Source organism: Clavelina lepadiformis, chromosome 1 (genome assembly GCF_947623445.1).
Source record: "Clavelina lepadiformis chromosome 1, kaClaLepa1.1, whole genome shotgun sequence".
Taxonomy (NCBI): Eukaryota; Metazoa; Chordata; class Ascidiacea; order Aplousobranchia; family Clavelinidae; genus Clavelina; species Clavelina lepadiformis.
Window position 1 is genome coordinate 25,887,726 of NC_135240.1, and position 25,746 is coordinate 25,913,471.

General features: G+C 42.0%; 1 protein-coding gene and 9 non-coding genes across 11 annotated transcripts; all 10 read left to right on the forward strand.

Annotated features, from left to right (window-relative positions):
• Positions 1 to 226: 226 nt before the first annotated feature.
• Positions 227 to 308, forward strand: Trnas-uga (transfer RNA serine (anticodon UGA)). Its single transcript has one exon. It is a non-coding gene; the product is annotated as a tRNA-Ser (tRNA).
• A 5,417-nt stretch (positions 309 to 5,725) lies between these two features.
• Trnar-ucu (transfer RNA arginine (anticodon UCU)) lies at positions 5,726 to 5,799 on the forward strand. Its single transcript has one exon. It is a non-coding gene; the product is annotated as a tRNA-Arg (tRNA).
• A 465-nt stretch (positions 5,800 to 6,264) lies between these two features.
• Trnas-uga (transfer RNA serine (anticodon UGA)) lies at positions 6,265 to 6,346 on the forward strand. The gene has a single exon. It is a non-coding gene; the product is annotated as a tRNA-Ser (tRNA).
• Positions 6,347 to 6,422: 76 nt separating this feature from the next.
• Positions 6,423 to 6,504, forward strand: Trnas-aga (transfer RNA serine (anticodon AGA)). The gene has a single exon. It is a non-coding gene; the product is annotated as a tRNA-Ser (tRNA).
• A 233-nt stretch (positions 6,505 to 6,737) lies between these two features.
• Trnas-uga (transfer RNA serine (anticodon UGA)) lies at positions 6,738 to 6,819 on the forward strand. The gene has a single exon. It is a non-coding gene; the product is annotated as a tRNA-Ser (tRNA).
• Positions 6,820 to 7,550: 731 nt separating this feature from the next.
• Trnar-ucu (transfer RNA arginine (anticodon UCU)) lies at positions 7,551 to 7,624 on the forward strand. Its single transcript has one exon. It is a non-coding gene; the product is annotated as a tRNA-Arg (tRNA).
• Positions 7,625 to 8,697: 1,073 nt separating this feature from the next.
• On the forward strand, positions 8,698 to 8,771 carry Trnar-ucu (transfer RNA arginine (anticodon UCU)). The gene has a single exon. It is a non-coding gene; the product is annotated as a tRNA-Arg (tRNA).
• Positions 8,772 to 9,591: 820 nt separating this feature from the next.
• Positions 9,592 to 9,673, forward strand: Trnas-uga (transfer RNA serine (anticodon UGA)). The gene has a single exon. It is a non-coding gene; the product is annotated as a tRNA-Ser (tRNA).
• Positions 9,674 to 10,395: 722 nt separating this feature from the next.
• Trnar-ucu (transfer RNA arginine (anticodon UCU)) lies at positions 10,396 to 10,469 on the forward strand. Its single transcript has one exon. It is a non-coding gene; the product is annotated as a tRNA-Arg (tRNA).
• A 1,933-nt stretch (positions 10,470 to 12,402) lies between these two features.
• On the forward strand, positions 12,403 to 18,400 carry LOC143461136 (SPARC-like). Of its 2 annotated transcripts, none has more exons than XM_076958949.1 (9): positions 12,403 to 12,569; positions 13,098 to 13,205; positions 13,306 to 13,537; positions 13,858 to 13,972; positions 14,137 to 14,264; positions 15,109 to 15,242; positions 16,122 to 16,273; positions 17,037 to 17,185; positions 17,909 to 18,400. In XM_076958949.1, exons 1-9 carry the CDS (start codon positions 12,516 to 12,518, stop codon positions 17,953 to 17,955), a joined length of 1,119 nt encoding a protein of 372 aa, XP_076815064.1. In that variant the 5' UTR covers positions 12,403 to 12,515; the 3' UTR covers positions 17,956 to 18,400. The 2 variants fall into 2 exon arrangements, with proteins under 2 accessions (XP_076815064.1, XP_076815055.1); XM_076958940.1 differs by having other exon boundaries at positions 12,408 to 12,569; positions 13,855 to 13,972.
• The last annotated feature ends 7,346 nt before the right edge of the window (positions 18,401 to 25,746 follow it).

Sequence of the window (25,746 nt, forward strand, 5' to 3'; positions counted from 1 at the left end):
AAACTTTCGTTTTCATAAGTCATTCGAGAAAAGTGCCATTTTTTTATTTGCATTTGACATTCATCACAGTTGTCGTGGCCAAGTGGTTCAGCCGACAGACTAGATATCTGTTGGGCTCTGCCCGCGTAGGTTCGAATCCTGCCGACAACGCTGACATAAAATTACGTTTTCATAAGTGATTCGATAAAAGTTCGATTATATCTATTTGCATTGAACATTAAGCACAGTTGTCGTGGCCGAGTGGTTAAGGCGACAGACTTGAAATCTGTTGGGCTCTGCCCGCGTAGGTTCGAATCCTGCCGACAACGCTGACATAAATTTTCTTTTTCATAAGTGATTCGAGAAGTGTGCGATGTTATCAATTTGCATTCATCATTAAGCACAATTGTCGTGGCCGAGTGGTTAAGGTGAAAGACTAGAAATCTTTTGGCATCTGCCCGCGTAGGTTCGAATCCTGCCGACAACGCTGACATAACGTCTAGTCTAGTCTAGTCTAGTCTAGTCTAGTCTAGTCTAGTCTAGTCTAGTCTAGTCTAGTCTAGTCTAGTCTAGTCTAGTCTAGTCTAGTCTAGTCTAGTCTAGTCTAGTCTAGTCTAGTCTAGTCTAGTCTAGTCTAGTCTAGTCTAGTCTAGTCTAGTCTAGTCTAGTCTAGTCTAGTCTAGTCTAGTCTAGTCTAGTCTAGTCTAGTCTAGTCTAGTCTAGTCTAGTCTAGTCTAGTCTAGTCTAGTCTAGTCTAGTCTAGTCTAGTCTAGTCTAGTCTAGTCTAGTCTAGTCTTAGTCATATTTTTCAAAGCTTTTCACTTAACTGTACATATTTTCATCCTAAATTGAGCAAATCATTAACATCATCGTCTACGTCTTCATCGTTGCATGTATCTGTGAATGTTACACAGTCACGAGCGAAAACCACCGTGACATTAGTGCTAAATTAAGCCGTTTACTGGTTTTGTTGTAAGTATTATTAGAACGGAGATCCATATGAAACATCGAGGTCAGGATGGACGAATGGTCTAAGGCGCCAGACTCAAGCAGAGGCTTAGTCGCTTTGTGCGGCTCTAGGGTGTTCTGGTCTCCGAATCTAAGCGTGGGTTCGAATCCCACTTCTGACAGTAGTTTTGGAAAGTTTTACTTCACATATATGCTAACTTTGTGTCGGATTGCATTGATGTGAACAGTAAAATTGAACATTGCGAAATTTATTTCTTAGTTCCACAACGGTTCGATCAAGTAATTTTTTCCGATTTTCTAGACTGGAGGGTAAAAGGTTGGTATGAGTTTGTCTCTGTGGCGCAATGGATTAGCGCGTTGTACTTCTAATCCAGAGGTTCCGGGTTCGAGTCCCGACAGGGTTGATTGGCTTAATACTTTAAAAAGCTAATCACTTAACTCTACATATTTTCATCCTAAATTGAGAAAACCGTTAACATCATCGTCTACGGCTTCTATAAAGTAAATCTAGAATGAAACAATCTGGATTGGTGCGTTGTATTTATCCTCGATTAAACATCGTTGCTTGGATCTGTGAATTTTATACAGCCACGAGTAAAACAACCGTGATATTAGTGCTAATATTAGCAGGATGGCCGAGTGGTCTAAGGCGCCAGACTCAAGCAGAGGCATAGTCGCTTTGTGCGGCTCTAGAGGCGTGGGTTCGAATCCCTAGTAGTAGACTAGATATCTGTTGAGCTCTGCCGGCGGATGTTCGAATCCTGCCGACAACGCTGACATAAGATTTCTTTTTCATAAGTGATTCGAGAAGTGTGCGATTTTATCAATTTGCATTGATCATTAAGCACAGTTGTCGTGGCCGAGTGGTTAAGGTGACAGATTAGAAATCTCTTGGGATCTGCCCGCGTAGGTTCGAATCCTGCCCACAACGCTGACATAACGTCTAGTCGTAGCCAGCAAGCGAACTTGAATGGAATAGAGCACTGTTAATGGCGTTATTTCTCAAGGTTCGTACAAGCGTCACAGTTAGTTCCCACTCCCAGTTACTAAATGTTTTGGATTCAAATCCCTGCCCAAGCGCTGGTCGTCTATTCTTAGGAAATAAAATGAAATTATCCTACAAGACATTGAAAGTTTAAGTGTGCAACAAGACTCTACAAAATTGAAGTTCAGTAACACACAAAAATTTCAGTCCCACAATGAAAAAAGGTGGAAAGGTATAAATCTACCGATAAGGTTGGACGTAAGCGATGGCGCAGTGAAAACAGCGGAGAACAGCAAATCAAAGGTTTTCGGTTCAAGCTTCTGGCCATCCAAGCCTAGTCCAAGAAGATTCTGTCGCATAGTTCCCACTCGAAGGTAGGCCACTGAACGTTTTGGGATCAAATCCCTGCCAAAAGGCTGGTCTTCTTTTCTTAGGAAATAAAACGAAATTATCCTAAAAGACTTTGAAAGTCGAAGTGTGTGATAGGACTCCATAAAATAGATTTTAACTCACATAAAAAAATTTCAGTCCCACAACGAAATAAGGTGAAAAGGTATAAATGTACCAGTTGTCAGTGAAGTAAGCGATGGCGCAGTGAAAACATATGCTAGCAGCAAATCAAAGGTTCTCGGTTCAAACCTCTGTCCATCCAAGCCTAGCCTAAGAAGATACCGTCGCATAGTTCCAACTTCCAGTTAGGTAACTCAAGGTTTTGGGATCAAATCCCGGAGCAAGCGCTGGTGTTCCTATCTTAAGATACGACGAATTATTCCTGAAAGACTTTGAAAGTCAGTGTAATAAGTAAGTAAAAATTTACTCACATAAAAATATTTCAGTGCCGCCCTTTTCATGTTAAACGATAGAAATCCCCCGGGTGGGTGGGTACACACACCAGCTAAGTGGAAATTTCAGTGAACAGCAAGGCAAAGGTTCACGGTTCAAACCCAGTAAAAATTCGGTGGACTTGGGTTGGTCGGTGGTCTAGACGGGGAGTCCAGCTTGGCCACCAGCTCCGAGACCAGCTGGCCAGACTCCCGTCTAGGCCACCAGCTGGCCAGACTCCCGTCTAGGCCACCAGCTGGCCAGACTCCCGTCTAGGCCACCAGCTGGCCAGACTCCCGTCTAGGCCACCAGCTGGCCAGACTCCCGTCTAGGCCACCAGCTGGCCAGACTCCCGTCTAGGCCACCAGCTGGCCAGACTCCCGTCTAGGCCACCAGCTGGCCAGACTCCCGTCTAGGCCACCAGCTGGCCAGACTCCCGTCTAGGCCACCAGCTGGCCAGACTCCCGTCTAGGCCACCAGCTGGCCAGACTCCCGTCTAGGCCACCAGCTGGCCAGACTCCCGTCTAGGCCACCAGCTGGCCAGACTCCCGTCTAGGCCACCAGCTGGCCAGACTCCCGTCTAGGCCACCAGCTGGCCAGACTCCCGTCTAGGCCACCAGCTGGCCAGACTCCCGTCTAGGCCACCAGCTGGCCAGACTCCCGTCTAGGCCACCAGCTGGCCAGACTCCCGTCTAGGCCACCAGCTGGCCAGACTCCCGTCTAGGCCACCAGCTGGCCAGACTCCCGTCTAGGCCACCAGCTGGCCAGACTCCCGTCTAGGCCACCAGCTGGCCAGACTCCCGTCTAGGCCACCAGCTGGCCAGACTCCCGTCTAGGCCACCAGCTGGCCAGACTCCCGTCTAGGCCACCAGCTGGCCAGACTCCCGTCTAGGCCACCAGCTGGCCAGACTCCCGTCTAGGCCACCAGCTGGCCAGACTCCCGTCTAGGCCACCAGCTGGCCAGACTCCCGTCTAGGCCACCAGCTGGCCAGACTCCCGTCTAGGCCACCAGCTGGCCAGACTCCCGTCTAGGCCACCAGCTGGCCAGACTCCCGTCTAGGCCACCAGCTGGCCAGACTCCCGTCTAGGCCACCAGCTGGCCAGACTCCCGTCTAGGCCACCAGCTGGCCAGACTCCCGTCTAGGCCACCAGCTGGCCAGACTCCCGTCTAGGCCACCAGCTGGCCAGACTCCCGTCTAGGCCACCAGCTGGCCAGACTCCCGTCTAGGCCACCAGCTGGCCAGACTCCCGTCTAGGCCACCAGCTGGCCAGACTCCCGTCTAGGCCACCAGCTGGCCAGACTCCCGTCTAGGCCACCAGCTGGCCAGACTCCCGTCTAGGCCACCAGCTGGCCAGACTCCCGTCTAGGCCACCAGCTGGCCAGACTCCCGTCTAGGCCACCAGCTGGCCAGACTCCCGTCTAGGCCACCAGCTGGCCAGACTCCCGTCTAGGCCACCAGCTGGCCAGACTCCCGTCTAGGCCACCAGCTGGCCAGACTCCCGTCTAGGCCACCAGCTGGCCAGACTCCCGTCTAGGCCACCAGCTGGCCAGACTCCCGTCTAGGCCACCAGCTGGCCAGACTCCCGTCTAGGCCACCAGCTGGCCAGACTCCCGTCTAGGCCACCAGCTGGCCAGACTCCCGTCTAGGCCACCAGCTGGCCAGACTCCCGTCTAGGCCACCAGCTGGCCAGACTCCCGTCTAGGCCACCAGCTGGCCAGACTCCCGTCTAGGCCACCAGCTGGCCAGACTCCCGTCTAGGCCACCAGCTGGCCAGACTCCCGTCTAGGCCACCAGCTGGCCAGACTCCCGTCTAGGCCACCAGCTGGCCAGACTCCCGTCTAGGCCACCAGCTGGCCAGACTCCCGTCTAGGCCACCAGCTGGCCAGACTCCCGTCTAGGCCACCAGCTGGCCAGACTCCCGTCTAGGCCACCAGCTGGCCAGACTCCCGTCTAGGCCACCAGCTGGCCAGACTCCCGTCTAGGCCACCAGCTGGCCAGACTCCCGTCTAGGCCACCAGCTGGCCAGACTCCCGTCTAGGCCACCAGCTGGCCAGACTCCCGTCTAGGCCACCAGCTGGCCAGACTCCCGTCTAGGCCACCAGCTGGCCAGACTCCCGTCTAGGCCACCAGCTGGCCAGACTCCCGTCTAGGCCACCAGCTGGCCAGACTCCCGTCTAGGCCACCAGCTGGCCAGACTCCCGTCTAGGCCACCAGCTGGCCAGACTCCCGTCTAGGCCACCAGCTGGCCAGACTCCCGTCTAGGCCACCAGCTGGCCAGACTCCCGTCTAGGCCACCAGCTGGCCAGACTCCCGTCTAGGCCACCAGCTGGCCAGACTCCCGTCTAGGCCACCAGCTGGCCAGACTCCCGTCTAGGCCACCAGCTTAGCCGGATTAGCGCGCTGGACTTCTAATCCAGAGGTTCCGGGTTCGAGACACGGCAGGGATTATTTGGCTTAATATTTTAAAAAGCTAATCACTTAACTCTACATATTTTCATCCTAAATTGAGCAAATCATTAACATCATCGTTCACGTCTTTATCGTTGCATGTATCTGTGAATGTTACACAGTCACGAGCGAAAACCACCGAGACATTAGTGCAAAATTAAGCCGTTTACTGGTTTTGTTGTAAGTATTATTAGAACGGAGATCCATATAAAACATCGAGGTCAGGATGGACGAATGGTCTAAGGCGCCAGACTCAAGCAGAGGCCTAGTCGCTTTGTTCGGCTCTAGGGTGTTCTGGTCTCCGAATCTAAGCGTGGGTTCGAATCCCACTTCTGACAGTAGTTTTGGAAAGTTTTACTTCACATATATGCTAACTTTGTGTCGGATTGCATTGATGTGAACAGTAAAATTGAACATTGCGAAATTTATTTCTTAGTTCCACAACGGTTCGATCAAGTAATTTTTTCCGATTTTCTAGACTGGATCGTTTTTTTACAGGGTAAAAGGTTGGTATGAGTTTGTCTCTGTGGCGCAATGGATTAGCGCGTTGGACTTCTAATCCAGAGGTTCCGGGTTCGAGTCCCAGCAGGGATGATTGGCTTAATATTTTAAAAAGCTAATCACTTAACTCTACATATTTTCATCCTAAATTGAGAAAACCGTTAACATCATCGTCTACGGCTTCTATAAAGTAAATCTAGAATGAAACAATCTGGATTGGTGCGTTGTATTTATCCTCGATTAAACATCGTTGCTTGGATCTGTGAATTTTATACAGCCACGAGTAAAACAACCGTGATATTAGTGCTAAATTTAGCCTTTACCTAGTTTTGTGGTAATTATTATAAGAACGGAAATCCATACAAAACATCAGGGTCAGGATGGCCGAGTGGTCTAAGGCGCCAGACTCAAGCAGGGGCTTAGACGCTTTGTGCGGCTCTAGAGGCGTGGGTTCGAATCCTTAGTAGTAGACTAGATATCTGTTGAGCTCTGCCGGCGGATGTTCGAATCCTGCCGACAACAATTGATTTTATCAATTTGCATTGATCATTAAGCACAATTGTCGTGGCCGAGTGGTTAAGGCGACAGACTTGAAATCTGTTGGGCTTTGCCCGCGAAGGTTCGAATCCTGCCGACAACGCTGACATAAATTTTCTTTTTCATAAGTGATTCGAGAAGTGTGCGATTTTATCAATTTGCATTGATCATTAAGCACAGTTGTCGTGGCCGAGTGGTTAAGGCGACAGACTAGAAATCTGTTGGGCTCTGCCCGCGTAGGTTCGAATCCTGCCGACAACGCTGACATAAACTTTCGTTTTCATAAGTCATTCGAGAAAAGTGCCATTTTTTTATTTGCATTTGACATTCATCACAGTTGTCGTGGCCAAGTGGTTCAGCCGACAGACTAGATATCTGTTGGGCTCTGCCCGCGTAGGTTCGAATCCTGCCGACAACGCTGACATAAAATTACGTTTTCATAAGTGATTCGATAAAAGTTCGATTATATCTATTTGCATTGAACATTAAGCACAGTTGTCGTGGCCGAGTGGTTAAGGCGACAGACTTGAAATCTGTTGGGCTCTGCCCGCGTAGGTTCGAATCCTGCCGACAACGCTGACATAAAATTACGTTTTCATAAGTGATTCGATAAAAGTTCGATTATATCTATTTGCATTCATCATTAAGCACAATTGTCGTGGCCGAGTGGTTAAGGTGAAAGACTAGAAATCTTTTGGCATCTGCCCGCGTAGGTTCGAATCCTGCCGACAACGCTGACATAACGTCTAGTCTAGTCTAGTCTAGTCTAGTCTAGTCTAGTCTAGTCTAGTCTTAGTCATATTTTTCAAAGCTTTTCACTTAACTGTACATATTTTCATCTTAAATTGAGCAAATCATTAACATCATCGTCCACGTCTTCATCGTTGCATGTATCTGTGAATGTTACACAGTCACGAGCGAAAACCACCGTGACATTAGTGCTAATTTAAGCCGTTTACTGGTTTTGTTGTAAGTATTATTAGAACGGAGATCCATGTAAAACATCGAGGTCAGGATGGACGAATGGTCTAAGGCGCCAGACTCAAGCAAAGGCTTAGTCGCTTTGTGCGGCTCTAGGGTGTTCTGGTCTCCGAATCTAAGCGTGAGTTCGAATCCCACTTCTAACAGTAGTTTTGGAAAGTTTTACTTCACATATATGCTAACTTTGTGTCGGATTGCATTGATGTGAACAGTAAAATTGAACATTGCGAAATTTATTTCTTAGTTCCACAACGGTTCGATCAAGTAATTTTTTCCGATTTTCTAGACTGGATCGTTTTTAAAGGGTAAAAGGTTGGTATGAGTTTGTCTCTGTGGCGCAATGGATTAGCGCGTTGGACTTCTAATCCAGAGGTTCCGGGTTCGAGTCCCGGCAGGGTTGATTGGCTTAATATTTTAAAAAGCTAATCACTTAACTCTACATATTTTCATCCTAAATTGAGAAAACCGTTAACATCATCGTCTACGGCTTCTATAAAGTAAATCTAGAATGAAACAATCTGGATTGGTGCGTTGTATTTATCCTCGATTAAACATCGTTGCTTGGATCTGTGAATTTTATACAGCCACGAGTAAAACAACCGTGATATTAGTGCTAATATTAGCAGGATGGCCGAGTGGTCTAAGGCGCCAGACTCAAGCAGAGGCATAGTCGCTTTGTGCGGCTCTAGAGGCGTGGGTTCGAATCCCTAGTAGTAGACTAGATATCGGTTGAGCTCTGCCGGCGTAGGTTCGAATCCTGCCGACAACGCTGACATAAGATTTCTTTTTCATAAGTGATTCGAGAAGTGTACGATTTTATCAATTTGCATTGATCATTAAGCACAGTTGTCGTGGCCGAGTGGTTAAGGTGAAAGACTAGAAATCTGTTGGCATCTGCCCGCGTAGGTTCGAATCCTGCCGACAACGCTGACATAACGTCTAGTCTAGTCTAGTCTAGTCTAGTCTAGTCTTAGTCATATTTTTCAAAGCTTTTCACTTAACTGTACATATTTTCATCTTAAATTGAGCAAATCATTAACATCATCGTCCACGTCTTCATCGTTGCATGTATCTGTGAATGTTACACAGTCACGAGCGAAAACCACCGTGACATTAGTGCTAAATTAAGCCGTTTACTGGTTTTGTTGTAAGTATTATTAGAACGGAGATCCATATAAAACATCGAGGTCAGGATGGACGAATGGTCTAAGGCGCCAGACTCAAGCAGAGGCTTAGTCGCTTTGTGCGGCTCTAGGGTGTTCTGGTCTCCGAATCTAAGCGTGGGTTCGAATCCCACTTCTGACAGTAGTTTGGAAAGTTTTACTTCACATATATGCTAACTTTGTGTCGGATTGCATTGATGTGAACAGTAAAATTGAACATTGCGAAATTTATTTCTTAGTTCCACAACGGTTCGATCAAGTAATTTTTTCCGATTTTCTAGACTGGAGGGTAAAACGTTGGTATGAGTTTGTCTCTGTGGCGCAATGGATTAGCGCGTTGGACTTCTAATCCAGAGGTTCCGGGTTCGAGTCCCGGCAGGGATGATTGGCTTAATATTTTAAAAAGCTAATCACTTAACTCTACATATTTTCATCCTAAATTGAGAAAACCGTAAACATCATCGTCTACGGCTTCTATAAAGTAAATCTAGAATGAAACAATCTGGATTGGTGCGTTGTATTTATCCTCGATTAAACATCGTTGCTTGGATCTGTGAATTTTATACAGCCACGAGTAAAACAACCGTGACATTAGTGCTAAATTTAGCCGTTACCTAGTTTTGTGGTAATTATTATAACAACGGAAATCCATACAAAACATCAGGGTCAGGATGGCCGAGTGGTCTAAGGCGCCAGACTCAAGCAGAGGCTTAGTCGCTTTGTGCGGCTCTAGAGGCGTGAGTTCGAATCCTTAGTAGTAGACTAGATATCTGTTGAGCTCTGCCGGCGGATGTTCGAATCCTGCCGACAACGCTGACATAAAATTACGATTTCATAAGTGATTCGAGAAAAGTGCGATTTTATCTATTTGCATTGAACATTAAGGACAGTTGTCGTGGCCGAGTGGTTAAGGCGACAGACTCGAAATGTGATGGGATCTGCCCGCGTAGGTTCGAATCCTGCCGACAACGCTGACATAAACTTTCGCTTTCATAAGTGATTCGAGAAAAGTGCCATTTTTTTATTTGCATTTGACATTCATCACAGTTGTCGTGGCCAAGTGGTTAAGCCGACAGACTAGATATCTGTTGGGCTCTGCCCGCGTAGGTTCGAATCCTGCCGACAACGCTGACATAAAATTACGTTTTCATAAGTGATTCGAGAAAATTTCGATTATATCTATTTGCATTGAATATTAAGCACAGTTGTCGTGGCCGAGTGGTTAAGGCGACAGACTTGAAATCTGTTGGGCTCTGCCCGCGTAGGTTCGAATCCTGCCGACAACGCTGACATAAATTTTCTTTTTCATAAGTGATTCGAGAAGTGTGCGATGTTATCAATTTGTATTGATCATTAAGCACAGTTGTCGTGGCCGAGTGGTTAAGGTGAAAGACTAGAAATCTGTTGGCATCTGCCCGCGTAGGTTCGAATCCTGCCGACAACGCTGACATAACGTCTAGTCTAGTCTAGTCTAGTCTAGTCTAGTCTAGTCTTAGTCATATTTTTCAAAGCTTTTCACTTAACTGTACATATTTTCATCCTAAATTGAGCAAATCATTAACATCATCGTCCACGTCTTCATCGTTGCATGTATCTGTGAATGTTACACAGTCACGAGCGAAAACCACCGTGACATTAGTGCTAAATTAAGCCGTTTACTGGTTTTGTTGTAAGTATTATTAGAACGGAGATCCATATAAAACATCGAGGTCAGGATGGACGAATGGTCTAAGGCGCCAGACTCAAGCAGAGGCTTAGTCGCTTTGTGCGGCTCTAGGGTGTTCTGGTCTCCGAATCTAAGCGTGGGTTCGAATCCCACTTCTGACAGTAGTTTTGGAAAGTTTTACTTCACATATATGCTAACTTTGTGTCGGATTGCATTGATGTGAACAGTAAAATTGAACATTGCGAAATTTATTTCTTAGTTCCACAACGGTTCGATCAAGTAATTTTTTCCGATTTTCTAGACTGGATCGTTTTTTAAAGGGTAAAAGGTTGGTATGAGTTTGTCTCTGTGGCGCAATGGATTAGCGCGTTGGACTTCTAATCCAGAGGTTCCGGGTTCGAGTCCCGGCAGGGTTGATTGGCTTAATACTTTAAAAAGCTAATCACTTAACTCTACATATTTTCATCCTAAATTGAGAAAACCGTTAACATCATCGTCTACGGCTTCTATAAAGTAAATCTAGAATGAAACAATCTGGATTGGTGCGTTGTATTTATCCTCGATTAAACATCGTTGCTTGGATCTGTGAATTTTATACAGCAACGAGTAAAACAACCGTGATATTAGTGCTAAATTTAGCCTTTACCTAGTTTTGTGGTAATTATTATAAGAACGGAAATCCATACAAAACATCAGGGTCAGGATGGCCGAGTGGTCTAAGGCGCCAGACTCAAGCAGAGGCATAGTCGCTTTGTGCGGCTCTAGAGGCGTGGGTTCGAATCCCTAGTAGTAGACTAGATATCTGTTGAGCTCTGCCGGCGGATGTTCGAATCCTGCCGACAACGCTGACATAAGATTTCTTTTTCATAAGTGATTCGAGAAGTGTGCGATTTTATCAATTTGCATTGATCATTAAGCACAGTTGTCGTGGCCGAGTGGTTAAGGTGACAGATTAGAAATCTCTTGGGATCTGTCCGCGTAGGTTCGAATCCTGCCCACAACGCTGACATAACGTCTAGTCGTAGCCAGCAAGCGAACTTGAATGGAATAGAGCACTGTTAATGGCGTTATTTCTCAAGGTTCGTACAAGCGTCACAGTTAGTTCCCACTCCCAGTTACTAAATGTTTTGGATTCAAATCCCTGCCCAAGCGCTGGTCGTCTATTCTTAGGAAATAAAATGAAATTATCCTACAAGACATTGAAAGTTTAAGTGTGCAACAAGACTCTACAAAATTGAAGTTCAGTAACACACAAAAATTTCAGTCCCACAATGAAAAAAGGTGGAAAGGTATAAATCTACCGATAAGGTTGGACGTAAGCGATGGCGCAGTGAAAACAGCGGAGAACAGCAAATCAAAGGTTTTCGGTTCAAGCTTCTGGCCATCCAAGCCTAGTCCAAGAAGATTCTGTCGCATAGTTCCCACTCGAAGGTAGGCCACTGAACGTTTTGGGATCAAATCCCTGCCAAAAGGCTGGTCTTCTTTTCTTAGGAAATAAAACGAAATTATCCTAAAAGACTTTGAAAGTCGAAGTGTGTGATAGGACTCCATAAAATAGATTTTAACTCACATAAAAAAATTTCAGTCCCACAACGAAATAAGGTGAAAAGGTATAAATGTACCAGTTGTCAGTGAAGTAAGCGATGGCGCAGTGAAAACATATGCTAGCAGCAAATCAAAGGTTCTCGGTTCAAACCTCTGTCCATCCAAGCCTAGCCTAAGAAGATACCGTCGCATAGTTCCAACTTCCAGTTAGGTAATTCAAGGTTTTGGGATCAAATCCCGGAGCAAGCGCTGGTGTTCCTATCTTAAGATACGACGAATTATTCCTGAAAGACTTTGAAAGTCAGTGTAATAAGTAAGTAAAAATTTACTCACATAAAAATATTTCAGTCCCGCACTTTTCATGTTAAAAGATAGAAACTCCCATTGAAACGTCTAGGCCACCAGCTGGCCAGACTCCCGTCTAGGCCACCAGCTGGCCAGACTCCCGTCTAGGCCACCAGCTGGCCAGACGTTTGTATAAGCAGGGCAAAGAATAGATTATTTAGAACAGCACCGCCCACCGCAAGTTTGTGATAAATTTTTATCCGCTAGGTGATAATATGTGTGGAACAAACCAACTCGTTTTCTGTGTCAGAGTTTGCAGGAACCGAGGTTTACTTCTGTTTTGGGTGAAATCGGAGCGTTTATTCTCGCGTAATTTTAATCCAACTTTCAACTTATAACACTTTAATTTGAATTTAACCATAATCTATCACTTACCACAACTTAAAACTGAACCTAACTAGTATTAAGGTAGTTTAGCTTAACTGTTTATACCGTATATGTCGTTTCTCCTAAACCAGCTGCTTTTTACTAAACAACTTAACCTATCTGTGAAATAGTCACTTGGTTCAGTTTTTCCTGGTAAGGTTGGAAGTTGGTTGAGTGATTCAACTTGTGTTACCTTTATCAGCAAAATGAAGCTTTTGATAGCAATCTTACTTGGAGTGGTAGTTTTTGCTTGTGCGAAGGTAAGTTCAGCGCAGTACTTACCGTAGCCTACTGTTTCGAATAATTTAATGGATAGTTTTTTTAAAATTTAAACGAACTAGGATTTGTTTCATTATGTAGGCTACCCCGACATTTAAAGAATTAAATTAAAAATCGTTTAAGACGTCATTGTAGCCGTTGATAATTTAGATTTAGTATGCAAGTGCACAACCACAGGATGCCTTGCATACTAGACTGGACAATTTTACCTGATTTGCCCATGTCAGAAAGATAAACCTTCGCCTTGCCCTAAATACCTTTGCTTTTGTGCAAAAGTAAAATAGGTCACATATCAACATTGTAGTCAAGCAGCAGGCCACTAGTAGTGTGGGTAATGCCTAACGCCTTTGTGCACTATTACACTAGACCCAGAGCCAATAACTTGCCTGGGCACTTAGCATTGATATTTGTTAGCAAGCTACCAAGTAAATTGCTTAAATTTATCCACATTAACACCATATTCAATTGGATAAAATCTGTATCTTGTTGTATTATTATCGATGTACTAGGCAGCTCAAAAAGACGAATTTGACATCATTCAGCCAGGTGTGAGGAACATACATGAAGCAAACGAACCAGATCCCACCACTCAGGAAGATGACTTCGATGTAAATGAGGTTGGAAAACTACATAATTTGTCTTTTGTTCGTGTATCAAAGAAGTTAGAATATTACCATACTGTTGAAATGTTTTAATGAGATATTTCATTTATCTTAGGAAAGGGATGAAAATATTGAGATTCAAGAAATTGAGGAAGAACAAGAAGATGACGAAACTTTAATTGATGAGCAAGATGAAGAAGAAGAAGAACTTGGTGGAGATGAAGAAGAACCATACGATGACGGAGAGGAGATTGCTGAAGAGAATGATGATAACGAAGAGGCAGACATGGATGATAACGATGAAGAATCAGAAGATGAAGATGAACTAACTGAAGCAGAGCTCATTGGTATGCCGGTTCTATGCTGACAAAACATCTTGCTGCATCTTTTATCTTGTTTATGTGGTGGAATGAAGTTTAGTATTTCATTTAAACAATCATTTTTGTTCTGCCTACTACCACTACTGCTAACACATCAGTTAATTTAAGTTCTGTTCTGAACACATTTGTCAAGTCTTCTTCTATACAATGTTGCCTAGAAACCCACAGTCGATATCACAACTACTGTTTACTTTTCCACCGCTTGTGATTTTAAGTTTAACCCCTAACAAAGATTTTCAAACAATTAGTATGATAACATTTTAACTTGGCTGACTTGGCTGTAGCAGATCCATGCAAGAATGTTCAGTGCAAGCCTGGAAGAGAATGTGTAGTCACGGCAACCAAAGAAGCAAAATGCAGATGCATGTCTGAGTGCCCACAAACTGAAAGTGAACACGAAAAGTTAGTTTATTCATTATGCAAAGTAGCTTTGGATAACACTATTTTTATTGGCTGATTGACCATGGGTGTGTCCTCAATTTTGTTTAATTTGGAGGTTTTTAAATCTACAATTAATGTAGTATATGATAAATATATTTTGTTTTACTTTTTATGTGATGGCCTAGAGTTTGTGCGAACAACAATGTGACGTACGCCTCCGAGTGTGACTTGTATCGTACAAAGTGCCTTGCTAAGCACGACAATGTAGAATGGGGTAAACACCTTAAAGTTGAATACTATGGACCTTGTAAAGGTATGTCATTAAACGACTGTTTGCTAAATGTCTCATCAAATATCATTAAATAGTTGTGTTTGACATGTTTGTGTATGAATGAATTGTAAGAATGTAGCATATTTTTTATGAGCTTTGCTGTACCTACAAGTAAGTTAAATTTATAGTGTTCTTAGCTCCGTTATTTTATAGCCAGTAATCAGTATTATGGACTTAGTTTTCAACAAAACCTTTTACATCCATGCTATGATACAGTATCAATAGACATGTCCAATTACAATAATAAAATTGTGACTGACAATTTTTAATTGTAAGGCATTTAACGAAAACTGATCCATGTGAAAAATTGTGGTTATTCAGAAAAACAGCTTTAAAGCTCTTATGCCAAAAGAAAAGTACCTTGCTGCAACAAACTTTAACAGCATGGCACTACTTGACTTAAGGAATTATTTCTACACTTTTTTATGCTTTGAAGCTTTACCTCCAAAGTTTTCTCTGTATAAAGTTAGAAAATAACAAAAAAGGACAGATTTTTATTAAAATCAAGCTTACTTGCAAGTATAAAATTCAAAACTCACTCTTTTGCCCACTATTGCTGAATTATGATTTAATGACAAAAACTGGCTCAAGTACTCTTAGTCATGGAAGCATTTAGAATATTACTTTTCGTGGGTAGTAGCATGTTTACCTAGGAAACTTATTTTGTAATAACTTTTCAATTGATCTACTAAACTTGTTCTTTATCAAATTATCATACAAACTTCTACAAAAATTTTGCATCCTCTGTATCATTCCAAAACATGGGCAAAGTGACCCAAGTTGATATTGGTCTGTTTTGAAATTCATTTCACAATCAAAAATGCAGAATTAAGCCCATGCGGAGATGTTGAATTGTCCGAATTTCCCACAAGGATGAGATCCTGGCTGAAAAATTTATACCTCCAGCTCTTTGACATGGAAGAGGAATTTGGGGGCTTGAGCGATGAGCAAAGAAACCACGTGAGTAGTTTCCGGTTTTCTCATCGGCCTTGTTTGTGTTTACCCAGAAATGTCATGCCACAGTGCAAAGCTTTGTTCTGTTGTATAGACATCTTCACATAGGTAGTTTGTGGTGTCATTTGATCTAGTTCCGTGTTCATGTTTGCCTTGTATTTTGCTGTCTCTGCCACATTGCAAAACTTGTTATACTGTATAGATGGGCGGTTGTAGCTGCTAGGTGTAGAAGTCTTAATATTCTTCGCAAAATTCGCCTCGGAAAATGGCACCTTATGACTGGCAGTATATTGTCAGTAATATAGAACTGTAGAAGTTTAATAGAGCAGAAAATAAATTGGTTGTTACTCCCAAACTAACCTTTCTAACGTTTGGTTTCCTGTGACGTTCCACACAGACGGTTGTCAAACTATCCTCAGAGAGATATAGTTGTAGAAAAACATCATGCCACAGTACCGAAGTGTGCTCATGAAAATGTGCCAGTAGTTATATGTATTCCGATCAAATTACACAAAATAACTTCATATCGTTTCTTGCAAATTATTAGTTGGAACGAGTGATACTGTTTTTGTGTTTAAAACTAAGTTTCTTAACGCATTTAATGTATAATTTAGCCATAGTTATAGGACGGCTAGATTTAGACAAAAAGCGTTGTAAAGGTTCACCAGTTCAATTTAAACCGAGCCTTGCATCATAATTTGAAATGAACAACTTTATAGGCAGTATTACTTGCGAATAAGAAAGTAAACCTTCTAGTAATACCAGATTGTAGTCTGTAGTTTTTTTTTAAGAAAAAACTTGGCTTATCGATCTGCATAGCCGGAGGGTGTAAAAAAAGGAAACGTTTGATTGTGACGTCAGAAATAAGTCATCTTTTTATCGCAGGGAAGACGACTCGTCGCAAATCGAGTCAGAGTGGAGGAGTTTGAGCGCCAAACAGTGGAGGAAATGTCGCGGGAATTAGAGCAATTTTACCCCCTCTACGTGTACCCAGTTCATTGGAAATTCTCAACCCTTGACGTTGACCCGAAAGATAGGTAATCTAGTGAATGTGGAAGAATGACAAATGCTTCTTGCTGTAGTTGGGCCCATGCTAACTCGATTTCAACTAGCAATGTTCATTAAGTAAAAAATTTTGTTTAAAATTATATTTTTTGCCATGATTATTGTTATTTATTTCTGACACTAGGTCTTTTGCGCAGCACATTGCTGTTTTTACGCATATCTATTAAATAATTACTTGATAGTTAATACAATTATGCCTACACTTTTACCAAACATGAAAGGACCTAATATTAAATTGCTTGGGTTACAGAGCGTTGGAATGCTATCGGTATCATTTCAGTGTGCAGGAATTTTGCTGAAGCTAGTTAGCTTAGTTTGAGTTGTCAAAAATTTAGTGCAATGCCAGACTCTGCAACGTTAGTAAACGTTATTATTGCAACTTTAAACGCGATGTACAACATTATTTAGACTGACAGTAACAACACTTAGGCTAAACATAGTAAAATAGTTCTCGTTAAAAAACTCTTGTTAAAACCACTTACGTTATTATGTAACACTCAACAATGTTACGTAACCGAAAATCCTTGGTTTACGTTTACGTAGTTGCGTAATGTTTTGAATTACGTCCAGCTCTACGAGATATTAAATTGTTGTTCGTATTTTCTTAGTAATAAGTCGATTGAGGCAGCAACTAAAACCTCTCTTTATTTGACCCACTTGCCTCTATAAAATTTGAATTTTTACTTGAGTTTTAGACTTAAATTTTCCTCTCATTATGACGTCATTGTTACGTAGTTACCTGAGCAAACGCGAACTTGAGCCAATGAGCGCCGCCTTGATTCCCTTTGAGCATTGCGCCAAGGACTTCTTGAAGAAGATGGATGCTAACCGCGATCATCACATATCGATCTATGAGTGGGGCGAAGCGATGGGCATCAAGGAAGGTAAAAATGTGGCTGAATTCCGCCAAAAAAAAACGAAATTTTCCCGCGTTTCATTTGTAATTTTAGCCAATTGTTTTATGAGTGCTTTTGTTTCTCAAAAAAATTACGTTATGATGACTAAGATTCTGATATCTTTGCGGGATCAGTTGTAATGATGAAAAGTTTGGAATGTCGCCGGGGATTTCCGACTTGAACGAAAATTACATGATTTTTCGTAACAATCTCATAACAATGCCATGGCTTTGTTTATTGTATTACCCCGTAATTGGTGCAATTTGCGCGCGAATTGGATCATAAATCCGGTTATTTCCGACGCTCATCACCTGGAAGTTTATTGAAATGTGAAATATTGCGATTGATCGATTGAAAGTCGCAAACTTTCACGCCTCAGGTTAAAGTGGCAAACGATTTTATCGTCCACCGGCTCAAATTAATCATCTGCATGGCAAATTTTTTCGTCTCCTGACGGGGTATTCCCCTGTGTCGAACAGTCCATCGTCAGATTGGTCAGGGGTTTTCTAGTCTTGTGGGCCCACTGGCCGTAGTTTTGTAACTTTAGTCGGCGAAGGCTTCGATAATGATTGAATCTGACAAAATTGGTTACATCGCGGGCTGCACTGAAACGCAAACCCTGCATGGCGTGGCGTGGCGTGGTGGGACGCAGGCTGCGGACTGAGATGTTCGACCACATTTACCCTTACCCATGTTTTACGCTTTTTACAGACGACATGGGCCCCAGCCTTCTTGCACGAGGATTAACAGAGATGTGAATCTGCCGCTCCGGGACACCGTTGACTTGTATATTGCTAGCAGCCTTGCTTAGCTTATTATTACTTTGCCTTGCGCTATCAAATGTTGCAGTTATGATATTTCTGAAGATCAGATAATCTTTGCATTTTCCATATTGTTATTACCAGTTCAATCAGCATATATTTTTAATTTGTGATTTCGTGCATATATTGCAGTGACACGGTTCATATATTTTACACTTTTTTGAAGTTCTTTCTATGGCAGTAGTTTTTATATTTTCCAAGTAGTTTATAAGCATAGTCTGATTTTTCAACAAGTTCATTTTTTGTAAAACTTGCATGTTTCATATACACAATAAGTTCTGCTACATCTTGTAACTTTACCTTAAAATCAATCATGTATGAAGCGTTTCTACACATCTACTTCTTGTATATTGCAATAAAGGCAACTGCTTTGCTGCATTCATCATTGACTCAGTCTATTCCCGCCGTGAAAGTAGCCCAGATGTTCTGCCAGTTTTGTACAAAATCATCGTGAATGGCCCATTGTGACGTAATAGTCATAGTTCGCTTAACTTTGAAGTACGTACACGACAGTTTGGTTAGCTTCAAGGCAATTTCTAAAATAAGCCTTTTTGTACAAAAAGTATCACTTATTAATTATGCATGCATTTATGCATTGACCGCGTGATCGCTTAGCAAATGAGGAATCTGACTTACCGTTAGGTGGCGCTAACAATTTGCAGTTTATTTTAAAACGAACCCGGAAAGAATAATCATCAAAATTTTGTTAAATTACAAGGCTATCGGTTACAAACGAACTGTAAAAGCCGCTCAAAGCGATTGCTTCGATGTTCTGCGTAAGAGACAACAGCAGTTTTTGCCGAGTTTGTTTAGCTGGTTGATTAGTTATACGACTTGAATGCAAATTTTCTATCATAATTTGACAACAACTAAAATTAGACTTCGTTTAAGAAATTAATTGTCGGAGTAATCACGAGTTTATCACTGACGCAATTTTGCCGTTAATCAAAAAGCTTCAAGAAAATTAACCCTCAGTATTGGATCGCTTCCCGTTGGTCTGATCGTTGCCACGTGACAGGATAGATAGACTTGAGTTGTTTGTTGTGACCAGAAAGCTTTAGTTGACCTTTACAATGCGAGAGGGAACCGTTAACACTTCAGACATTTTAGGTTTGAAGGCGTGAAAACTTTTTACCCTAGTCGAGTAAAAAATTGTTTTAGGCAGGCTTACAGCTTTTCTCAAAGGTGAGTGCTAACAACGACAATGAAATAAAAGCGAGCGCGAACACAGATGTCTACTTGTGCGGTACAAGTAACTCGCCAAAACCAACAACCATCGCACGAGAAGACAAACTGTACGTTCAGTGATAATGCCTGCACAGGTACATTACAACTCGAGATTTGATTTATCACCCGTTTTTGCTCGTGCTTTCAAAGTAAATACCGCATATTTTGAAATATCGCAGCATGCGGATCGAGACGTTTCAAAAAACAAGAATTCTTTTTTTTTCGACCGGTTATAGTTTCACGCTCGAGTGGAATTCAAAAGAAAAGTGGGGCCACGAATTTTTTCAATTTTACATTTGTTGTTTTATCTTCACCAGCGATAGTTTTTCTGTCGATTAACTGAAAGCATTCCAATCGCGTTAGTTTAACCTACTACCAGCGTTCACTCGATGTGTTGTCAAAAAATTTTGCAACGTGTGGAATAATTGCAACCCCCATCCTCGAGTTGTGGTAATTTTTTAACTTGGAATTTTATCCACAAATCAGTTTTATCGTACTATTACACATAACATTTTGTCCTGTCAGTTTAACGGTATAAGGGTGAGTTTTGCGCAAACCTTACAAAATAAATCCCTCCTAAAGTACAACAATGGCCCTTTTACTTAGCTCTGTTTATAAAAGCCTTTTAACACACGATACCAACACATTTAACTTTTTCGTCACAATTCTAAGCGAACAAACAATGCAGCAAAAAAAGGCAATATGATGAATTATGAAAGCCACCACAACGCTATTCAGCCATCTCGCATCAGTTGTCCAAGTCATGATTTTTCTTCCGTTTGACGACGACCCAGTAAATCACGTGATGTGTTTGTGAAAGCGCGGCTGGTGTTAGACGAAGATAATACCAAAATCAACATAAGGGCTGTAAAGGAAGTTTTCAAAATCTATATTTAAGACAAATTACTTTAACTCGTGACTCTGCTCTGAAAAGGGTAAAAACGTTTCTTGCAGTTAGGGACAAGTTGAAACCAACATGTTCCAAACTGCATTCATGAGTGCTGTGTGTTTTTAATTTGGGAAATTGTCTGAAGCTCGTTCGTGAAGCTCATTTCACAAAACATCTATTGAACACTGTGCGACTGTAAAATGCGCATCACGGGCGTATTTTTCTACAGATTACCGAAATCAGAACAATAAGATATTTTGTATGCATTTGGGCTGACTACCCAGTTCCCACGAGGCCACCATATACGTTCTAGGTCTTCCTTTTTTCCTCAAGCAGGATTAAGAAAGAAATAGCCGTAGTTTGTCGTACGGTTATAACCGGTTGACTCACAAAAACCGCAAAAGGTTATTTTAACGATTTTCAGTTTGGACAAATGTCGAGTTTCCAGGCAACGCTCTGTCACATTTGCACAGGCTTGTGTGGTGTTGCTATGTTATGGCTGCTATCCCGCCTCTCGCTACCAAATAAATCAATATTTATGCAAAAGTAGAATAAGGATATCTTGTATCTCGGCCTTATCATTTATTTATTACCGGAGAAACGCTTCAATCGACGTCACGCGTTGCGTTTGTACCTAAAACTGAATAAAATGATTGCGTCATGATCTTAGAATATTGTAGTGAGTGCATAAAAATTGTGACGCGCAAACTTATGAGCGACGTCAAAACGTAAAAAACAACTTTCCACCAATGAGATGTTGCTTCGATTGTTCACATCATAATAGAATAAACACAGTCTGTCTGCTCTGGTTTGGCCCAAGACATCCTCCTTCAAATAAGGTGGCGCGGGGTTGAATTAAACTTAAAGCAAACGAGGCCAGCTTCTGCAGAACAAGCGGGGAAGCGATTGGAACGTCTCGACAAAAATCGTAGCCAGCGGTCTTAGAAAACATTCCGTTTAAATTGCTCCCGAATACAATGAAGAGAAAACGAGAAAACGCCGGTGACCTCTCTCCAAACGTCCCACTCTCTCTTCTGACAAATCAAAAAGAGAATTAAAATTGACAAGCCAGTTGCGGCGAATGACTGACAGACTTGTCTTATTGTTCGCTTCGGAAAAGATCGTCCTGTTGTAGGCTTTCAATACAGCGCTGTTACTCAATGTAACACCTAATACGACACAGCCTTTTATGTACTCTTATCGTTTAGTCTCGGTGACTGACGATTGGGCGCTGGCTTGAATGAAGCCTGATCTTCTGGTGGATATTTTTTAGTGCTTCAAAATGTATGCGATAATGTTGTGCAACATGTAACAGAGTGGCAACCTCAGTGTTTGCATGACCAAAAAACAGGTCATGTATACACTTAAAATAACTCTGGAGTCACTTTAGCACGACCGAACTCAGTGGTCACGCTGGTACGGCTGACCAACATATTTACAACTCACTTAAAACGAAAGTGAGAATACACAACAAAAAAAGATTTAGGAAAATTTTCCTAATGCGAAGGAACAAAACATAATCATATTAAATCCAAGCCACGTGACTTAATCGTTCCCTTTTTCACGGTGTCGTGATTTCAGCGTCTGGTGTAATTAGCCATGACAATATCAATCTCTTGCGATGTGTAGGCGAGCTTCGATCAATGATAAGTGTCGCGTGCTGGAAAGTATTTGTTTCATTCTTACATACGTGTTTATTCAAAGGCTGCAGAATGGAGCGTGAATACACAGCACGCATATTTAGCTTTTGTGCTGTTCCCAGCAACAGAATATAACGGAGATGAGTGTTAACCTTTGTTTGCCATCAGCTGTAATTGAAAGGTATCCAACATACCCGTATTTTAAAATAATTAGTTACTGTGGTAGCAATTTTCGTAACAAGACAAGGAAAATCTTATGGTGCGTTGCAGTTAAACAGAAAAAAGTGAGTCTATTTTAAATTAACCTTTGTTAATATCCAAGATTTGGTATCACGGCTTTTATTAAGTGTTACTTGTATACGCCGTTAATAAAAGGCTCGTAAGTCATCAAAAGCTCATTCGTAGCGAAGTTTACTATCTTGTTGACTGGGCCATAGTGTTCGATGGTAACTTATATTTAAATAAGTTTGCTCTTAACTGTCTGTTTGAACAAACTTGGTTACATTTTAATCTGCTGTTATATGCCGAGGGTTGCCAAACTGTAAAAGGCCAGCTTAGGCTAGCGTTCGATTTATGCCGCATTTTATGCTAACTACTTACAGTAGCTAATTGGCGACTGTGATATATCGTCGCTTTGGCTCGTGGCTGTATTGTCACTTGGCTACGGTATCTATTACGTTTTTAAACAATAAATCACACTGTTCGTTTGTCGTTGAGCTTTTGTAAAAATCTGGAAGTTACCAAACGCAGTTTGGGTCGTGTTAAGCTGTGTTTGAGTTAGTTTGTCCTTACAAGTGGTATTGCCTTTGCTTGACCGGCTACTATGAATCATTATGAGGTCACAATTACTTTTGTTACGTTGAATCCGGCGTTGGCGCAAACGTGGACTCTCTGAGACAGTGATTCAATGTCTTGACCTGAAAGGTGCGATTGGGTTTGATGATATCATTTTGGAACGACTGAGAGTGTTTTGAAGAAGGCGCTTTGTTTTGTAACTAATAATCCTTTTCTTCATTAACATAATTTTAACCCAGTCACCGGGTCACGCCGGTCTAACCTGATTTATTGTGGGATGCTTTTCTTGCGTTGTACGCGTGCGCGGTGCGACCCGTTAATTTACTGAGCGGCGATTCAGTTTTCGATTTGGCGGACTTAATTTGCAGTTATTTATTACTTAGTTTGTGGCGCAAAAAGCAAAAACCAAGTTTTGATAACAGCATCTCTATGATTTATGTGTGTTACACTGTACAACGAATGTAAATATAACAACAACCGTAAATTTATCGAAATCAAAACGGGTTTTCCCCGAAGTGGAAAGCGTTTTGTCAAGAATGTTTATGTCGGTCAGCATTGCCATAATTAGACATGCAGCATGTTTTAAATATTGCAATAAATTTGATGGTTTTTTCTTGTGACATTTCTTAACCTTGTGACACCTTTTTTGTATAGCTTTTGGTATCGGTTAACCTGTTAATTGTCATTCACTTATAAACGTTTAGCGCTAGTAATTAGTAACTGACCATCATACGCTTCAGAAGTGGGCGGTTGCAAAATGTCAGTTGAAACTCATACAGCGTCAGGAAATATTTCTCTGCGAAATCTGCTGCGCTCTTTCTATGCAGCGGCGAATTTAAACGACAAGTAATTGTGGCTTACCCGCCGTAACGAGGGATTGTATAGTAACAGGAAATTGTGAAGGCAACCGGGTTATTATTGAGTTACCGACTAAGCAAAGCCGACGTGTACATCAGTCAATTAGAAGGTATGGGTGACTTGAGTTTTGTATCGATCAGTTGTAAGGTTCGGTCTACGCCTCACAGATATCTCGTCGACGCAGAAAGACGGCTCTTTGGGTTTTTTAAAGGGTTTGCGGCCTTGTTTGCACATCGTGACGTCACACCCAGCAAGACTGCTGGCGTTTCGGGTAGTTTAAAAAAATAACGACAAGTCGCTTATTAAATGGCATGAACATACAGTGCAGTAAAATCTAGAAAAAACAAGCTGTGTCGCCAAACATGTGGTATTTTAAATTATTTTGTTTTGCTTAGTGTGTTTGTTTAAGCACAAAGAAGCTTGACTCTGACCAGCTTTTATGCGATGTGCTTATAGTTAATATGAGCAAATGGCTTAAATATATCTTCCCGTTTCAATTGGTTGGGTATTCCTATGATGACGTCAATTTTAATGTTTTGTGAAGTATCAATGTAGAGTTATATTAACAAGAATATTTCATTGCTGGTTATGTAATAAAAATATATATATATTTATCTAAGAAATGGTTTTGTTAATGCTGGTACAAGTCCAGCTACCACATTACGTGGTCCTTAAGTTTTGATAAAAAAATAGCTGTGTGTAGAGCGTCAGTCGCACTTGGTTGCCTTTCAGTTGTGTTTTCATTCGCTTTTGCCAAAGCTGTTTATAATAAAAGCTGCTATTCTTGGTTCTACACATGTAGTGTGGGATTAAAGTAAAAAACAGTGTGTTTATTGATAGAAGAGTTGCATCGCAGCGTTAATAGCAAACACAGGAAGTCAACCTCGTAACCTGCGTCCTGCTTGGCTCTCAGCCAGATTTCACGCTATGTAGCGAACAATGTCACCTTGCTATCGCGATTATGAACGAATAAACGATGTGGCTGTTAAAATGGAATTGATTTTCGCAAACTTTCCATTTTTTTCTAAACGCTCCCACCTGCGTTCATACACAACTAAAGGTCGTTTTGCAAAACTAATTCCAACTGGTTTGCAAATATTCGGTGTTTTTTGACCTGATTGCTTACACAATGTACACCTTTTGCACCTGTGCATACAAATGTCCTTTATTCTCACTCGGTTTGAGCAAAGGAATTCCAATTTTGACTCAAACAATGTGCGAATAGGTCTATCACTTTCTGAGCTGCTGGCATTGGCAGCCGTCTAATTGTGCTTTATGATGTCACAAGAAAGTTTCTCTCATTTGTTTTAAGTGCCCATGCGCACTTCCTAACGCCATACGGCGATTAAATTTGACCTTCTGTGGCTCACCTGCGTTCCCTGTGTGTGGCAAAGCGACCAAGCGAAACCGACCCATGGCGTTGGCATGTGCCAAGCTTACAGCTGCGCCGTGTTTGAAAGGAGATCATCGTTTTTGTTTGTACCGAGGGTTGACAAATAGAAGTGCGGTCGCAAAAGCAGTTTAAAACTTAATCAGCTTAATTACAATACAAACTTTTCATAAGCCATCTCTGCACTACAATTGTTTGCCCTATTTTTGCCAACGATCCTTTCTAATTATGATTGACCCCAATGTGCATCACAGACCCCATTGTTTGGTCACTTTAGGGTTTACAGTATTTTTACCAGTGTAGCGTTGTTTCAGTTAGTCTGCCATCTTATTGCTAAATGCTAGATGAAGTTGCATAGAAATGTCGATATGAAAGCTAAGAAGACGGGGGAGAATTAACTAAAATCCGCTCGCACATAACGGACAAGCTCTATGAAAAGAAAAAACATAGAAAATGTCGAATTTCTTTAATTTTGCATTTTGGGTGATTCTGAAACGTTTGGATTACGATTCTCGTGACTGTTGTATTATTTTTATGAGTCGTGCAAAAACGTAATTGCTAACCCATGATGTTTAGATATACTATAGCTACCACCAGGCATGATAATGATCAAATATAAGGCACAACTGGTGAAAAATAGAACTTTATTTTTTGCCATGGTGTATAGTATACAAGGCACATGCCATAACTGGACCTTCGTTAACGAAAGCGAACTTCAGCAAAAGCAAAGCTCAGAATTATTGAACGTGCAATCGCTATTTCATATCAAGTCTTTGCATGATTTTATCCATTAATCAGATAAAAGGTGTCATTACGTTGTGTTAATTGTGATTGTTAGACTTTCCACATTACATGCCGACTGGCTGTATCAGCGACGCATACATACTTCCGAGCAAAGCATGCCGGGTTAGTCGCAATTAGTACCCATT

What these genes read in the sequence shown, in the direction of transcription:
- LOC143461136 (XM_076958940.1), top strand. Translation starts at nt 12,516, where the DNA reads ATGAAGCTTTTGATAGCAATCTTACTTGGAGTGGTAGTTTTTGCTTGT. An exon ending in GACGTTGACCCGAAAGATAG is followed by an intron (nt 16,274 to 17,036) that starts GTAATCTAGTGA and finishes ATTGTTACGTAG; the next exon opens with TTACCTGAGCAAACGCGAAC. An exon ending in AGCGATGGGCATCAAGGAAG is followed by an intron (nt 17,186 to 17,908) that starts GTAAAAATGTGG and finishes CGCTTTTTACAG; the next exon opens with ACGACATGGGCCCCAGCCTT.